The sequence below is a fragment of the Mustelus asterias genome, chromosome 3 (genome assembly GCF_964213995.1).
Source record: "Mustelus asterias chromosome 3, sMusAst1.hap1.1, whole genome shotgun sequence".
Classification (NCBI taxonomy): domain Eukaryota; kingdom Metazoa; phylum Chordata; class Chondrichthyes; order Carcharhiniformes; family Triakidae; genus Mustelus; species Mustelus asterias.
The window spans coordinates 126,933,654-126,951,875 of record NC_135803.1 but is presented as its reverse complement, the minus strand read 5'-3'; the positions used below and the strand labels follow the sequence as shown (position 1 = coordinate 126,951,875).

The window sequence follows — 18,222 nt, the reverse complement described above, 5'->3', positions numbered from 1 at the left end:
TCTATCTATAATGGCACAGACTGCTTCCATATCTGAGGAGTTGCGAATGGTGCTGAACATTGTACAATCATCAGCGAACACCCCCCTTCTGACCTTATGATGGAAGGAAGGTCATTGATGAAGCAGCTGAAGATGGTTGGGCCTAGGACACTACCCTGAGGAACTCCTGCAGTGATGTCCTGAAGCTGAGATTATTGACCTCCAACAAACACAACGTCTTCCTTTGTGCTGGATATAGCTCCAACCAGCGGATAGTTTCCCCCTGATTCCATTGACTCCAGTTTTGCCAGGGCTCCTTGATACCATACTCAATCAAATACTGCCGTGATGTCAGGGGCAGTCACTCTCACCTCGCCTCTGGAGTTCAGCTCTTTTGTCTATGTTTGGACTAAGGCTGGAATGAAGTCAGGAGCTGAGGGCCCTGGTGGAACCCAAAGTGGGTGCCAGCGAGCAGGTTATTGCTGATTAAGTGCCCTTTGATCGTGCTATTGAAGACCCCTTCCATCACTTTTCTCTTTGTTCCTCAATACAATGTCATTGTCCCTTCTTCTCCTGCCTGTGCAAGATCACGCAGCGGAAAGTATTCTTGAAATGTGGTACGAAATTGCACAAGCCACCCTACTCATCCACCACCCTACCCACCTGCCACCCCACCCATCTGTCAGTCTACGCACCTGCCACCTTACTCACCCACCACCCTATCCATCTGCCATCCTACCCACCCACCACCCTGCCCACCTGCCACTATACCTACTTCCACACTCACCCAATCACACATGCACTCATTCACTAACTCACTGCAAAGCTTTGAGACCCTTAAACACCTACCAGAATACAGCAGCCAGTCCTGTAAAAAAAAAAGTGGGGGGGAGGGGGGGGGTTTCTGGGCTGATTCTCTTCACTGCTTTCTCCATGAATTCCTGCGCAAAGGGAGTTCCTCTGCATTGTGGATTGGAGGTTTGGCCCGGAAAATCATATCCAGGTAAGTGAGTGGTTTCCTGTCTGCTCAATTGTTGGAGGAATTGAACAAGACCATATAGAGCTTCAACCAAAACAGCTTTATTCAGCATGCATGAAGGAGAGCAGCACTCGGAGCTGTAATTCCAGCTTGCTTCCGAGCTACACATTCTTATACTTTTTCGCGTTACAATGCAAGATTTCGATTAGGTGATCATCTTGTTACTTTAAACTTGTTAAAGTTCTGATTTTATGGCTACTCCATTGCCTTGAGTGCTTATATCTTTAATCGTCCTATTGCACATATCCTGTCTACCTTGTTGTAATATCAATGCCCTGCAGTTACCTTCTAATATGCAAATTTCAACTGTGTACGTCAATTGTCACCATTTCCCCGATACTTGATTCGTTTTCCGGCAGCACAACAGATCTTATGCGTCTTCTCTAGACATTGTGGGGTCATGATAAGTGGTAATGATCCTTTATTGTTGCTGTAATCTCCGAAGGGTATCACTTGGGGTATGACTGTCTCGTGCTGTCTGAGACGTAGTAATTAGTAATTTGTCATGTATCTACCTGCAGTGAGTTTGGATCCTACAGCTAGGCTGCCTGTTTATCCCTTTCTGTTCTTTCGTATCTTGCTGCAGCCCAAGCTCCCTGGGAGCCCGACTACATCAATGTCGGACAAAGGGGTCCCAAAGCTGATTGGAAAATTTGAGCCATGGTGTTGTACTAACCAATAAACAACATATTTAGTACTACTAGAAGTGATTGAATAACATGTAGCATTCTGATTTGTGAACAAAAGTAGCTTAGATTGTACATTGTTCTTTCACAGTTTCTGCCTAAGAACCTGCACCTGATCTGTGTTGACATGCCAGGCCATGAGGGCACAACCCGCACTTGTATAGACGATTACTCCATAGAGGGACAAGTGAACAGGATTCACCAGGTGAGTTGTTCATTTACTGCAGCTTTGAACATGTAATTACTCATGAGACTGAAATCAGAATTTCATCAAATCAGTGTGGCTTCACTGAAATGCCAGCTTTGCCATGGAGCCCTTATTCTTGAATCTTGGAAGAATCATTGACTTTCTGCGGTAGGTGTACAATATTATCATTTACCTCTTGTTCCAAGCCTTCGTTGCACAGGTCTGATTGAATTTCTCCAATATGGGAAGTATTTGCATGTGAATATTACTTATCTGTGATATCTGTTAGCTCAGTTATCTATATTTTTTTAAATAGAGATTTGTTTCTAATAGCTGGCATTATCTAAGACAGGTGGCAAATTGATATATTCATGTATTTGGATTGAGATTCCTTTAAGTTCAATGAGAAATATTCAATTATAGAATGAATTCAAGGACAGAATTCAGACACCATTTATATGACTAGAGGGCAGGAAGGACTTGCATTTAGATATGCCTTTCATGACTTTAAGATTCCTCAATGCGCTTAACAGCCAATTAAACACTTTTGAAGTGTAGTCACAAGGCAGCCAATTTGCCCCAAGCTTGCCATAGTAAGAAGTCTAACAACACCAGGTTAAAGTCCAACAGGCTTATTCTACAAGCTTGCCATAAACAGATAATAACAGATAAATAGATAATATTCTACAAGCTTGCCATAAACAGGTTCAGGCAGCGGGTGACAAAGGGGGTCGTCCGACCTGACTGTCTGCCCCTCTACCCACAGCTATATTCGTGGCCATGTGTCCCTGGAGAGGGAGCATACGGAGTCCACGGACGCTGTTGAGGCTTTCCCTGCCCGTTGGATCCCACAGGGGCTGGTTTGATGTTTTAAGTTTCCTTTACGCATCGTCTTTTGTTTCGGGCGATTCCCTTCTTTTTGGGGGCTGTCCTTCTTGCTTTGTCCCTGAGTTTGTTTGATTAAGTTTATTTGATTGGCATCAAAAGAAAGGGCAGCCAATTTGCTCACAGCAAAGTCCCATGAACAAAAATGAGATAAATGGCCAGATAATCTCTACTGGTGATGGGTTAATTTGGTTAGGGGCCAGGACCCCAGGAAACCTTCCCCATTCTTTCTTGAATAGCGCCATGGGATCTTTTACATTTACAAGAAGGGCTGATGGCACTTTATAAGATGCTGGAGGCCGAATGTCAAGTTTTAAAATAAATATTCGGAATATTACTGGAACTTCGAGGATTAAATTACAAGGACAGCTTCCATGAATTTGGCCTGAATTCCCTTGAGGGGTAATCTGTGTTGAGGTGTTTAAAATATTAAAAGGCTTGAATAGGGTAAATATAGAGAAATTGTTTCCTTTGGTAGGGAAATCGAAAATAAGGGGCTATAATTTTCAAAAAAAAGGCCAGGATATTTCGAAAGGAAATCAGGAAGCACATTTTCACACGAGACAAAATGCAAACAGGCAGCGGATGCTGACCTTTCAAGACTGACAGCAATGGATTTCTGTTCTATAGGGTGTCAAAGGATATAGAGCTAAGGTGGATCAATGGAGTATAGATCAGTCATGATCTAAACGAGTGGCAGAACAGGTTTGAGGGGCCATTTCCTGCAATCCTAAATTGATACTCTTTCTGGAGTGGTAGAGTGTTTCTCCTTGTTCCCTTGGTACTGAATTTGCCCCTTTTATACTGTGCCTCCAAATGGTAACTGGAACAAGGTTTGCACTTACACTGTTGATCAAAGTTAAATGCAGATCCAAAAAGCTGGGTGATTAGGCAGGTCAACAGTTACTTGCTGTATGAAGAGCCCAGAGGCTATTCATTCCAAGGAAAGCTTTGGTAACTTAAATGCCACTTAACTTGAATCTTTTCAAAAATGTATCTCCCTAATTTTCTCTCCTCCCTGTCTATGTTAATTCCATAGTGGTTGTGGAACTATATCCCAGTGAGTTGCCTCAAAAGCCAAGTATTCATTACTCATCAATATGCTTCAACAGCCAATGTTGGCAGATTATTGGTTGATGGAAGAATTACAGCTTAGCTCAATACTATCCTCACATGCACACTTAAAGGAGGGATCCTTGAATAGCGATCAGAAGCAAGATTCATTGTTCATTCCCCTTCCTTTCTCTAACACACGGATGTTGAGGCTGAGTGTTCATCGGCCTTTTGATTAAGTTCAAGTGTTCAGTCAAGACCAAGATCAGGTGCGATGCCTTTCCTTATCAGCTTGGATCTTGTATGTCACTCTTATGGGGACCATGAATTGGATTCAATTTGAATTTGTATTGTTTTTTGGAGCAAGGAAATGGATTAAGGGCTTGTCCTGCCTTCTGCACACATTGGCTTTGTAACTTTAAGAATGGAGTATTTTTTTTAAAGTTTCAGTGCTCATGGCTTAAGGAAAGATAACCCAGCTAAGGTTACTGTTCCTAAATATTATGCTGGATCTCTTACTCGCGGTGTGCCTGTATGGATATCGAATGAGGACAATATCTAGGTCAGGTGTGACGTTGCCATGATCAAACAGCTCACTAACATTTGCTGTTTAACAGGTTTTGTTGCGAGATCAGCTAACTTGGTGCAGACCGATGATCAGACCCTCCTGGCTTGTACAGCACAACTATTCGCTGCACGGTGGCACAGTGGTTAGCACTAATGCCTCACAACGCCAGGGACCCGGGTTTGATTCCCGGCTTGGATCACTGTCTGTGCAGAGTCTGCGCCATCTCCCCATGTCTGCGTGGGTTTCCTCCAGATGCTCCGGTTTCCTCTCACAGTCCGAAAGACGTGCTGGTTAGGTGCTTTGGCCATGCTCAATTCTCCCTCAGTGTATCCGAACAGGCGCTGGAGTAGCAACTAGGGGATTTTCATAGTAACTTCATTGCGGTGTTAATGTAAGCCTACTTGTGACACTGATAAATAAACTTTAAATCTACAACCACATAATGGTACTGCTGCTATTAGAATCACAGTCGCGGGAGAATTAGATATGCTTTGTCAAACATTAATGAAGTCCTCGCTGCAAATGAAGTAGGTTACTAACTGAAAATAGATGTGGAAGTCAAGTAGTTGGATTGAACCTGACAGACTTTTTAATAGTAATTGCTGTTTTAGTTTTACTGAGGGCACCTTCTTGAAATGGGTTAATACAAGGCCCACTTTTGGATTTGTTCAGTGTGCAGTTCTGAGCCAACTCCATCTCAGCTGATAAAAGAGCTGCAGCCGCGGCCTAATATTCTTAATGTTTCTCAACAGAAGCTTATTTCTTGATTGAAGGACTTCATGCCTGATGACATGGGAATTTAATTAACATTCTGAATAAATGAACATGATCTCTCATGGTAAATAAGCTTATCTCCATGGTAACTTGTATCTTCCCGCTGACAGAATCGAGCATATTTTGGTTTCATCAATACAATTAATTACTACGACAAACATCTGTTCAGATGTTGGAGTTCTTCCAGTGAACTTTTTAATTAAACTACCACGTGGACCGAAAAGCATACACAGTATCGTGATAGTGACGTCTCCACAATGCTTTAATGTTTTATAATTGGACATCATCCTCAACAACAACATTTCTCCTGAAGCTGATTAAATTGAGACGCTGATCTCTCCTTTCAGTAGGATTTCAAAGGGATAATCCCTTATTCGTAGTCATGTGATTCATTTTCCAAAACAGATAATGTCTCGGAAGCTCAGGATAAATCACAAAGGGAATGGATTGGATTTCCACCTTGGTGTATTCCGCAATCCTTCAAATTCTTTTGCTAGAATATTTTGACTTAGAAAATGTGTGAATTTACTTTGCCAGAGGGGTTTGTTCATCTACCCTCTTTGCAAAAGCCAAATCGTACTGCATGGTGGCACAGTGGTTAGCACTGCTGCCTCACAGCGCCAGGGACCCGAGTTCAATTCCCGGCTGGGGTCTGTGTGGAGTCTGCACGTTCTCCGCGTGTCTGCGTGGGTTTCCTCCGGGTGCTCCGATTCCCTCCCACAGTCCAAAAGACATGCTGGTTAGATGCATGGGCTATGCTAAATTCTCCCGCAGTGTACCCGAACAGGTGCTGGAGTGTGGCGTCTAGGGGATTTTCACAGTAACTTCATTGCAGTGTTAATGTAAGCCTACTTGTGACACTAATAAATAAACTTAAACTTTGAACTATTTATTGCATTGACGTAGAAATAAAGGCATGTTTGTTTATTTAGAAACAATGATTTAAGTAGCATTCTTGTTTCTGAAGACAGAGCACAAATATCTAGGTCAACTTACTTGAGTTGATTTGTAAATCTTGAATATCTGTTTTTTTTCTCTCTTTCCAGTTTGTTGAATGCATTGGGTTGAATAGGAAACCATTTCATCTAATTGGTACATCGATGGGCGGTAATGTTGCTGGTGTTTACGCTGCTCGGCACCCAACAGACATCTGTGGCCTAACTCTTATCTGCCCTGCAGGTAAACCCTTACTAATTCTAAATTTAAGTTCAAAACAAGGGAACGCTGACCTGTACAAAAGCAAAATGCTCTGGATGCCTGTAAATCTGAGATAGAAACAAAAATATGGGTGGCACGGCGGCACAGTGGTCAACACTGCTGCCTCACAGCTCCAGAGACCTGGGTTCGATTCCCGGCTTGGGTCACTGTCTGTGTGGAGTTTGCACATTCTCCCCGTGTCTGCGTGGGTTTCCATTGGGTGCTCCGGTTTCCTCCCACAGTCCAAAGATGTGCAAGTTAGGTGCGTTGGCCATTCTAAATTGAACTTTAGTGTCCTGGGATGTGTAAGTTAGAGGGATTGGTGGGGTAAATGTGTGGGGTTGTGGGGATAGGGCCTGGGTGGGATTGTTGTCGGTGCAGACTCAATGGGCCGAAGGGCCTCCTTCTGCACTGTAGGGATTCTATGATATTGCGGGGATCACTCAGCAGGTTAGACAGAAACTAAGTTAACATTTCAGGTCAGAGATCTTCGATCAGAGCATTGAGCTTTGAAGTTTTGTCATTCTCACAGCATTATTTTAAGGCAGAGGTTATACATGAAGTGCTTAATTCCAGCAGAAAGCTGCTGGCGAGAACATCTCCTCTTATACTTTTGCTGTAGTTTCACAACACCAGGCAGTGAGAGTTTACAGATACTCAATATGCAGTATTATCCAGTATTTTGCTTCTATTTTAGTGAAAGGAAAACAATGGCCTGAATTTTTTGGATGGCGGGGTCTTGATTCCTGCCATCCCAGGAGTCAAACTGATTGTCCAATTTACACTCCAATGAGTGTTGATTGGCTGCGGGCGGGACTTCACTCCTCACTTGGCAAGAAGGCTCACCCTGATTGGCCTGCAGCTACAGCACTGCAGTAGACAGAAGAGGTCGTTCAAGAAAACACCAGAGACTGAGGGCCCTATTTCACCATTTTGATTCTAAGTGCTGGGCGGACTTGAAACTTGGAGTGTTTCAGATCCGACTTTTAGACCCGTTCTCAGGTGCTCCCATACGCACTCTGCCTGAAAAAATAGCAGCAATTCCGAATCACGCTGCAGAAGCCTATGGACGGGGCTTAACATGTCCAAAATCCTGCAGCTCCGATCGGCGCCTCCAGCTGCGCATGAGCAGGAAAAAAAATGATAGAATGCAGCTCCCGGGCTGGATACTGCCTCCCCCTGGCCCCCACAGACATTGCCCCACCCCCATAACATTACTGACCCCCTTATCCCCCCATCCCCTGCCACCCAGACCGATCGCAGGCCCCTCCCCCCTTTCTGCCCCACCGATCACAGGGAGAGTGGCAGCGGACCCCCCCCCCCTCCCCCCATCCCCTCCACTGATCTCAAGCCGAGAGTCGTCAGATGCTCGGCACTTACCTCCTCACTAACTGGAGCGCCCGAATCGGACTTTTGTGGAGCATGTCTGTTTCGCGCCAATTCTGGATGGGCGAATGCGGTGGTAAAGGGGGAAGTGCCAGTAAGTTGGGCATGCAGCCCATTAAGTCCGGCTTTACCAAGTTTTCGCACCCGAAAATGGGTGCAACCTGATGGTAAAATCGGGCCCCGAGTCTGGGAACAGAAGGCTCAGGGAGATTCAAGGGAGTCTCCAGGCGGAGAGGGTAGGGAAAGCCTACAGGAGTGGGGGGGGAATGAGAGATCTTGGAGAAGAAGCTGGAAGAGGGGAGGTTGGGGACAACAGACCTTACTGAGGGGTGGTGGGTTAGGGGGAGGCCACCAGACCTTAAGGGGAAGGGTGGTGTTCTGATGGTGTTCCTGCCCGAGATGTAACATTGTTGTATTTCTGGCTTCCCCCATGGAGGTTCAATCTTCCCATTAGCCTAAAAATTGAGGCTGGGTGGGAAACAGCCCTTAAATGGCAAATCATTGGTCACTTAAGGGTCTCAATTTGGGGAAGGACATTTTGCTCTCTCTTGCTCTCTCTCATAGAGTTTCTACCGTGCAGATGGAGGCCATGTGGGGGAGTGTGAAATTCTGGCCAGAGTTGTAAGAGAGCGGGTAGATAAAGTGCAAACCGATTTAAAATTTAATGTGACACCTGAGATTTAATGAAGGTTATTGTAGTTCACATGAATCCAGTTCACGTGGTTCATTGCATCTGACTTTGCCTCAGGCCAATACTGCGACAGATTGGGAGCAATCAAGCTGAATGAAACAGCCATTAAAATATTGATGTCCTCTGTTGACTGGGATTGTATTCTTCTCCACGGAGGGCCCAAAGCTTTGGTGAATCCATGTTTACAGGACATTAACTGATGATTCGCTAGGGACAGAACATATAAAGTCCGACCAGACCACAACCTCAGAATGTTTATTTAGAATGTCTCTGTTTAGTTTTAATCTGGTGAAATTGTTCATTCTTGGTATAGGTCTGCGGTATCCCAATGAAAGCAAATTTGTGAAAGAACTGAAGTCATTGGAGCAGACAGGAGATGTTAGTAAAGTTCCCCTCATTCCATCTACCCCTGAGGAGATGGAAGAGATGCTGAAGCTTTGTTCCTATGTCCGCTTCAAAGTACCTCAGCAGGTATGTGACCTTGTTTCAAAGTTGGCAGCTTGCGGTGGGGGTGGACAGAGGAGACAAGGGAGTCCTTGTGGAAGTGCGTTTGTTACAAAATGCTTCCTGCTTCAATATCTCAGTTGTATAACAATGAAAATCTCTGTGTTAGGAAACACTCTTTTTAATCAGCATTATGCTGCACACGGGATGAGAATAGACATTTCATGTTGGTGAAGCTTCCAACATACAGTCAGCTGACAGCAACCATATGGTCTCTTTACCAACAAATGTTTCCAATGACAACACAGTTTGATATCCTTTTTATTCCTCAATTCCAGCAGAGTACAAATCTCCTCCAGCTTTCAGCCTCACATATTTACCATCCTGTAGTTGTGCTCAAAGGGTATAATTAACCATCTCCAGTTAAAGTTTTAATATTGTTTGTACCCTTGGAGATTTGACGCACTGTTCATACGTCACATCTTCATGCCTGGCAATTGCAAGCATACTTGTCCTTGCTGCGGTTTATTTCTTTTTAATGTAATCAGCAGGAAAGCAATTGCTTTACAGAAAGCAGGAGGAGGAACACAGCTAACCCGATTTCCTTTTCTGAAGAGGCTGAACATGCTGGCATCATCCATTGTGACTGGACATGTTGCAGATGTATCTCTGTGCCCATGAATCATTCTGACCCATCTGCCACACTGCAAACAGGAGAAAAAGAAAGACTCGCATTTATAGCATACTTTCCACGACCCCGGATGTCTCAAATTGCCTCACGGCCAGTGAAATACTTTTTGAATTGTAGTCGCTGTTGTAAAGCAGGAGACACAGTAGCCAATTTCACGCACAGCAAGCTTCCATAAACAGCAATGTGACCAGATAATCAATTGAGGGATAGATATCGGCCTGGACACTCGCAATAACACCCCTGCTCTTCTCTGAAGTAGTACCATGGCATCTTTTAAATCCAGCAGCGCAGGCAGACAAGGCCTCAGTTTAATTTCTCAGCCAAAATACATCAGGCAGAATTTTCCCATCCCACCCACCATGGGAATCGTAGTGGGCGGGACACGGACAATGCAACGGTCTGTTTACCTTGGGTGACCAGAAAATCCCGCCCAGTCACTTCTAACAGTACAGCACACCCTCAGTATTGCACTGAAACAGTAGCCATGATTCTTGAGCTCAAGTCCTGGAGCGGGATTTGAACCTGTAACCTTATGACTCAGCTGAGCATGCCACAACTGACACCCAAGAGCTCTATTTGGAACTCCACAAAGTAACCCTGCAACTAAGCATTTTTAGAGAGAAAATAAGGCTTAGAATTGACATTGCATTGCTGTGGTTATATCTGCTATTAATTTAGGCTGCGAATGCCACAGTTTTCAGTGATGTTGATGGTCACTTTGGATCTGGAGCATTGTGGTGATCTTTAGTGGTTGAGAGGTTGTTGTATTTAATCAGGCCTGTCCTTTTTTTAAAGTTAATTCTTGAGTACCCAGTAAATAGCATATCCTGTGATTAACTCGAGGCTGATTGGGAGGGAAGTATCTGTACTTATCAACTGGTTATAAATTCCTGGCTGGCACCTAGACTTGGGGAGAGGCAAGGTCAGAAAGACAGCAGGAAATGTTTTTTAAACAAAGTTACAGATAAGACTATTAAGTCTGCCGTTTGCAGTGTCACTGATGCGTGGTAGACATAAGACTTTTATTCATTTTTACCTACTTGTTAAAGAGAAAAATTTCATTGGCGCACACATTCTATCCAGGGTTTCATTAAAAACAGTAAGACATAAAATGGATGAAAACATAATAACAGTCAAAGCCACTGTATAACTTCATCCATAATCATAGAATCTGCTCTGTAAATACCATGAGTACACCTCCGATCTAGTGTATTAATTATTAAAATTATTTGATCAGTTGCCCCAATAATACATTCAATAAAAATTGATTTTTTTCAAAGCTCAGAGAATAACCATTTTATGCAGAAAATAAAGAGTGTGCTGATGAGATTACTTCATATTACTCTTAAAATGAGAAAATATCACATTCAGCAAGTAGTTAAATGAAGCACAAATCATTCAAAATGTGTTTACTGTTCCAAATTGCTCGTTGTAGCCCCCATCCTATTGACCCAACAACACCACCTTTGGTTTATAAAGTACCTATCACGTAGTAAAATGTCCCAGAAGCCAACCTTCATGAATCTGGTCATTTGAAATGGGGATAAAAACAGAAAATCCATTCCCAATAAACATTTAGCAGGTAAGGCAGCATCTGTAGAGAGGCAATTTGCATTAATGTTTACTTTCGGGTTGTCCGATCTCGCTTTCACGAGCTGCTAGCTTTAGGATGGGTCTGGTGCAGTATAAAAGCAGCTTCCAAGTACTTGTAGACCTTGATGGCCTGGTTTCTGTAAGGACTCCATTCCCTGCTCCCAGTCTCTCCCTTCCACTCACTCACCCACCCACCCATTCATACACTCACACACTCACTCATTCATTCACTCACACACTCACTCATTCATACACTCACACACTCACTCATTCATACACTCACACACTCACTCATTCATTCACTCACACACTCACTCATTCATTCACTCACACACTCACTCATTCATTCACTCACACACTCACTCATTCATTCACTCACACACTCACTCATTCATTCACTCACACACTCACTCATTCACTCACTCACACACTCATCCACCCATTCACTCACTCGCCCTCACTTACCCACCAACCCACAAGACCTTTATAAGCTTAGCTGAATATGGCAGCCAGTGTTGATTAACAAAAAGGGGAATGTTTTCCGGGCTGCTCTTCTTTGCCAGTTATGTCCTGGATCGCTGGCCAGAGGCTTCGTTGTTACAGCGAGGAGTGGAAGTCGTTGTTCAGAAGATTATAGAATCCTACAATGCAGAAGGAGGCTATTCGGCCCATCGAATTGGATTGACCACAATCCCACCCAGGCCCTATTCCCATTACCCCATGTATTTACCCTAGCTAGTCACCCTGACACTAAAGGGCAATTTAGCATGGCTAATCCACCTAACCCGCACATCTTTGGAATGTGAGAAGAAACCGGAGCACCCGGAAGAAACCCATGCAGACACAGGGAGAATGTGCAGACTCCACACAGACAGTGATCCAAGCCAGGAATCGAACCCGGGTCCCTGGCGCTGTGAGGCAGCAGTGCTAACCACTGTGCCGCCCATATGGTCCAATCTCTTCACATTCAGTAATGGAGTCTTGTACTAGTGGGAGGTGGGTGGACATGTCAGAGAGCTGACATTCGACTTCTGATAAGTAGAGGTCTGTTTGCCAGACAGCAACAGTATTGGTCTTGTCAGCAGGTTTGATCTTGGAAAACCGAGTGCAGCATGTTCAGGGGAGATTGATTAGAATTAGTGACATAGGCAGAGAAATTGAGGCAGCTGATGGTCTGCTGACAGTTCACCATCCAGAAATCTAGAGTGGGTACAAGGCCAGAGGGAGGGGTCCAGGTAGGGTTAGCAACAGATGGACATGTTCCAAGAGATGTTGGCAGAAGTAATGTCATGGAAAGCTGGTGCCATGGCGCAAACAAGTCCTAAGGCAGCATGAAAGAGGAAAACACACCAAGTTTAATTAGAGAAATGGGTCAAATTGGCAATGAGGGTGAATAACGTTGGAAGTTTAGAGATAAAAATGCTTTACTCTTAAGAGGCTCAATTTAAGACTTGAATTTGATTGGGTAGCGTTGCATCGGCTGTAATGTCGCCACATTGCAGTGCTTCATGATGAGAAGTATAGTTTCTTCCCCTACAATAGTGACTTTTAAGGGGCGTCTTGACAAATATAAGAATAGGATGGGCATGGAGAGATATGGTCCCCGGAAGGGTAGGGGGTTTTATTTGAATCGGGCAGCATAGTCGGTGCAGGCTTGGAGGGCTGAAGGGCCTGTTTCTGTGCTGTAATTTTCTTTGTTCTTTGTTCATGGTGGCTGCTACTGATGACAGATTGGTCCAGAAATCTGAATTTTGCTTAAAAATATAGTTTTAAAATCTCCCGGATTGCTGTTTTTGGCCACAGGGAGATTGATGTGCATTCTTAACCATTCCCAGGGTGTTGGCATCACACGGTCCAGGTGGAAATAAATATCGGAGATGAATAAAAAGTCTGCTGTGTAGGGGGTCAGAGGCACTCTGCCAAAGAAGTGAGTGTGGAGGGAAGATGATGGAATAAAAGCTCAATATTGTGCTGAGTTCAGAATTCATTTCAGATGGGGGTTAAGGGGATAAATCCGAGGTCTTTGCTGAGGACAGATCAGAGAAGGGAAGGTCAGAAGGTTTTGTGAATATACCACAAAGGGTGATTATAGGGAGAAAGGGTAGGGTCAAAGGGAAATGAAAAGGAAGAAGGGGTGTCGGTTAGCTCAGTTGGCTGGACAGTTGGTTTGTGATGCAGAGCGACGGCAACGGCACGGGTTCAATTCCCGCACTGGCACCGTTATTCTTGAAGGCCCTGCCTTCTCAACCTTGGTGGCACAGTGGTTAACGCTGCTACCTCACAGCTCCAGGGACCTGGGTTCAATTCCTGGCTTGGGTCACAATTTTTGTGGAGTTTGCACATTCTCCCCGTATCTGCGTGAGTTTCTTCCAGGTGCTCCGGTTTACTCCCACAGTCCAAAGATGTGCAGGTTAGGTTGATTGGTCATGCTAAATTGCCCCTTAGAGTCCCGGGATGCGTAGGTTATAGGGATTAGCGGGGTAAATATGTGGAGCTACAGGAATAGGCCGTGGGTGGGATTGTGGTCGGTGCAAATTCGATGGGCCGAATGGCCTCTTTCTGCACTGTAGGGATTCTATGATTCTAAGGAGCCAGAGAAGTGTTTGTACTTCTGAGATATTGAAGCTCACAATCTTTAACACCTGAAAGGGAGAAAATTGTTTTTTCCAGTTGTCAGTTTGGTTAAGTGGCTCTTGTTTCAGACTTGCAAGATAATGGGCTTTAGCTTCGCTAAAGGACTGACCAACAACATAATCCGAGCGAAAACTTCAGTGCAGGACTGAGGAAGTGCTGCATTGTCAGAATATATCATAGATGTAAAATATCCCGCAACATCATTCGACGAAAAACTGGAATATATCCTGACCAACATTTCTCCCTTCAACAAACCAATTAATCAATCATTTAGCTCATTGCTGTTTTTTGGGACTTATTTGTTTTTTGTCAACATAACAACAGTGACTAAGAAAATAAGAAATAGGAGCAGGAGTGGACAGCCTGTCTAGTCTGCTCCACCATTCAATACAATTATGGCTTCAACTCCACTTTCCACCTGCTCTCCATATCATTTGATTCCCTGAGAGACCAAAACTCTGTTTATCTCAGCTTTAAATATGTTCAATGATGGAGCATCCACAACTCTTTGGGGTGGAGAATTTCAAAGATTCGCAGCACTTTGACTGAAGAAATTTCGCCTCATCTCAGTCCCAAATGATTGGCCCCTTATCCTGAAACTGTTCCCATGTTCTGGATTCCCCAGCCAGGGGAATTAATGTCTCAGTATCTACCCTGCCGAGCCCTTTCAGAATCTTCAATGTTTCAGTGAGATTACCTCTCAGTCTCCTAAACCTCAGAGAGTACGGGGCAAAATTTTAAGGTCCCCTGCCAGCGGATTTGTATGTTGACTGACCTGTAAAATTCCCTCAGTGGCCTTCCCGTCACCCTCCCATCCACCCTGAGCTGTCCACATTTTAACATGAGGTGGGCAAGGCCTAGGGTGACCCTCCCATCCTTACCCCAATTGAGCCCCTTTACTTAAAAGGCCACTTCGCACCTGGCCTCAATTTTTAGGCTGGTGGTAGGAGTTCAGGGGCAGGAGGAAGCTGGGCCTTGAGTTGGAAGTCGGGAGCCTCTAGGGCCCCCCTTTCCACATCCAGTTCTGTCACCCCCCCCACGGTGCTTCCTCCTCCCCTAGCCTCACAATCAACACCCCCCTCACCCAAGGCCTCTTGCTCCCTCCCTGCTGCAAGGCCTCCACACCTACCAATCCTGGAACCAGGACTTAGAATCTGTGGATTGTTTGTTGTTCCACGCATGGCTGTCACCGGTGCTACTGGGACTACAGAGGCTTCTGGTCAATCAGATTGGCCAGTGGCTCTCTGAGGCCTGAGTGGGTGCACGAAAGTCCTGTCTCCAGCCAATTAATGCTCCTTGGAGCATCAAATGGCCATGGGGTTGCTGTGATTGGCAGGAACGCACTCCTCACTGCCTCTGCAGTTGCCATCCAAAAAATCTTGCCCACAGAATATAGAGTACACTGTAAAAATAATAAGTCAAAGATTACCGGGAGTAGGCAAGACAGTGGCATTAAGGTCACAATCCGATCAGCCATGAACTTATTGAATGGCGGAGCAGACTCAGTGGTCTACTCCTTTTCTTATTTCTTATGATCTTTGGCTATGAAGGATTGGAAATTTCCTTTGTGTGTTGTGTGTTGAAAGCACTACAGTAATGCAACACTTTTTTTCCTTCTCTCCTCTGAAATTGGCAATTCTGCTTTATGGGGGATTGGTAGTGAAACCTACAGGCGTCATTGTGAGATTCTACATGCCAGCACACTTGTATCCTTTGCCTCAGATTTATTAATTTCCATTGGTTCACGTCCAAAAACCCACTCATTGATAATTATGAAACTAGGTGAATAATGGCCACTTCCTGAAATCTTTAGAGCTACGATGGACATGTAAATGGACATGTGTTTAATAACTTAAATATAAACTATAAGTCAATTGGATCTCCACCAGGATGCAAACATAACTGTTGAATGTACATTCTGCCAAATGTAATTAACTCTACTAACCTTGTGACTTTCTTAGATTCTTCAGGGTCTTGTGGATGTTAGACTGCCTCACAATGACTTTTACCGTGAACGTAAGACATTTTTATTTAATAGATGTTTCACTCTTTGCTATAAATTAGTTGACATAAACCTATAACTGCTTAAGATTAGTGGAGAAGATGTGGCAGTTTGCTCTGGGGGATACTAGTTAGGACACTGATTCTAATTCTTGATGATCCATGTCTTCATTATAACATCTTATCCAAGGGTTCAGTAACATTGTGCTTTAACATTTAATTAATAGGAACTCAAATTATTATCTGCTACAGATAACTTAGAAGTGACCCACTTCAATAAAGCTAATGAAACAACTGCCACATCATTCAAGATGATTTATGCCTATATACAAAAAGTAAAATCAGAGTTCTTACAAAGAATTACATTGAATGTGCAGCACGGAAATAGGCATTTGGCCCAAATGCTCCATGCTGGTGTTTCTGCTTTGCACCCTTCTTTAGCCCTATCAGCATAACCCATACTTCCGCCCCCCTCATCTGGCTTTATCTGTCTCCTAATTCTTCGTTTCATTATACATACAAATAGCTTTAAGTAATTTCCGTGTGACTATTTATAATTGGAAGCTGAATAGAGTTACATAAAAATTCCAATAATTCTAATGGAGATAACCATTCCCTCCCCCAAACCAAATCAAATCAGTTAAACCTTAAGTTTAAAAGTGTAAATATTTATTACATTAGGGATAGTTGCGTTGCCTGGAAAATACACCATTGGGCGAAGACAGGCCCATAATTCTTCTTAAATGCTATTATGTAGATCAGGTTATTGGTCCATGCACTAAGATCACAAAGTAGAACTTAGGAACATAAGTATAAGAGCGGGCCATTTAGTACATCTTTAGTTAATAAAAACCTGTCAATCTCAGCTTTAAATTTAACATTTGATCTGCAATGATCTCGCCTACTTAACTTTAAAGCCCTGAGGTTTGTCACTCTTTAGTGCCATTAATTTCTTTGTGATTGTAATTTTGCTCACGCATATCTGGGCAAGTCCCTGACCCTGATTCAATATTATTTTCCTTGGGATGTCTGATACGCTGTCTTCCTCCACAGTAAATACTGCTGCAAACTAATTCATCAACATGCCTGTTATTTCTTCATTTTCATTAATAATATCACCATAATCAGTTTTCAAGGGGCCCATATTACTCCCTGACCACCCTTTTCCTAATGTAATTCTCAAAGTTTTTGTGTTGATTTTAATATTCCTCGCAAGTTCCTTTTCATATTCCTTTTTAGTAGCTCTATTTGTTTTGTCACCCATTGCTATTCTTTGTATATATTACATTCACCCGGATCTGAAGTTTCTCTTCACTTTTAGCTTCATGTAGCTCTTACCAATTTGACTATCCTCGACTATCTTTTAGGCAAGTTGAGCCCTTGCCCCCTAGAGAGATAAACCAGTTCAATACTGGTTCTCCAGGACAAAGCAGCCCGCTAGATTGGCATTACATCCACAAACTCCACCACCGACACTCAGTGTTCTATCTACAAGATGCACTGCAAGAATTCACCAAAGATCCTTACACAACACCTTCCAAACCAATGACCACTTCCATCCAGAAGGGCAAGGGCAACATATACACGGGAACACCACCACCTGCAAGTTCCCCTCCAAGCCACTCACCATCTTGATTGGAAATATATTGTCATTCCTTCGCAGTCCCTGGGTCAAAATCTGGAATTCCCTCCCTGACGACATTGTGGGTCAATCCACAGCACATGGATTGCAGTGTTTCAAGAAGGCAGTTCACGACCACCTTCTCGAGGGTAACTAGGGATGGACAATAAATGTTGTAAGAAGTCTAACATCACCAGGTGAAAGTCCAACAGGTTTATTTGGTAGCAAACACCACTAGCTTTCGGAGCGTGCTGCCCCTCCCACTCCACCTGATGAAGGAGCACCACGCTCTGAAAGCTAGTGGTGTTTGCTACCAAATAAACCTGTTGGTCTTTAACCTGGTGTTGTTAGGCTTCTTACTGTGTTTACCCCAGTCCAACGCCGGTATCTCCACATCAATAAATGCTGGCCAGCCAGCAACGCCGATGTCCCACAATTGTTTTAAAAAAAGCACAAAATGATTTTTGAAAACCACCCACTGATCCTCTGTGGTATTACCTGACTACAGATTGGGTATTTTGCCCAGTTTACTGTGGGCAGTCTTTGTCTTATCCAACTGAACTAAACCTAGAATCTTAAGGTCTTCAACATTTTCCAAACAGACCCCATAAAGAGTTGCAACTGTCCCCATAAAGAGAATGATTCTATAATTAATGATAACCACGGACAGGTAAGCAACACCCCACAGGTTCATATCTTTCTTCTGATTAAATTATCCAAGTTTTTACCGTGTAGATGGGGTAAGAGTTATACCCCCATTTTCTCACAGCCCTGAATCTCGATATTATTACAG

General features: G+C 43.7%; 1 protein-coding gene across 4 annotated transcripts in view; it reads left to right on the top strand.

Annotated features, from left to right (window-relative positions):
* Positions 1-18,222, top strand: part of abhd6a (abhydrolase domain containing 6, acylglycerol lipase a) — an 81,310-nt gene that overhangs the window by 53,673 nt on the left and 9,415 nt on the right. For all 4 annotated transcript variants that reach the window (XM_078209553.1, XM_078209554.1, XM_078209556.1 and 1 more), the window contains exons 4-7: positions 1,796-1,909; positions 6,218-6,350; positions 8,759-8,916; positions 15,769-15,823. In XM_078209553.1, the coding sequence (XP_078065679.1) occupies positions 1,796-1,909; positions 6,218-6,350; positions 8,759-8,916; positions 15,769-15,823 (460 nt within the window). The remainder of the gene's footprint in view (positions 1-1,795; positions 1,910-6,217; positions 6,351-8,758; positions 8,917-15,768; positions 15,824-18,222) is intronic.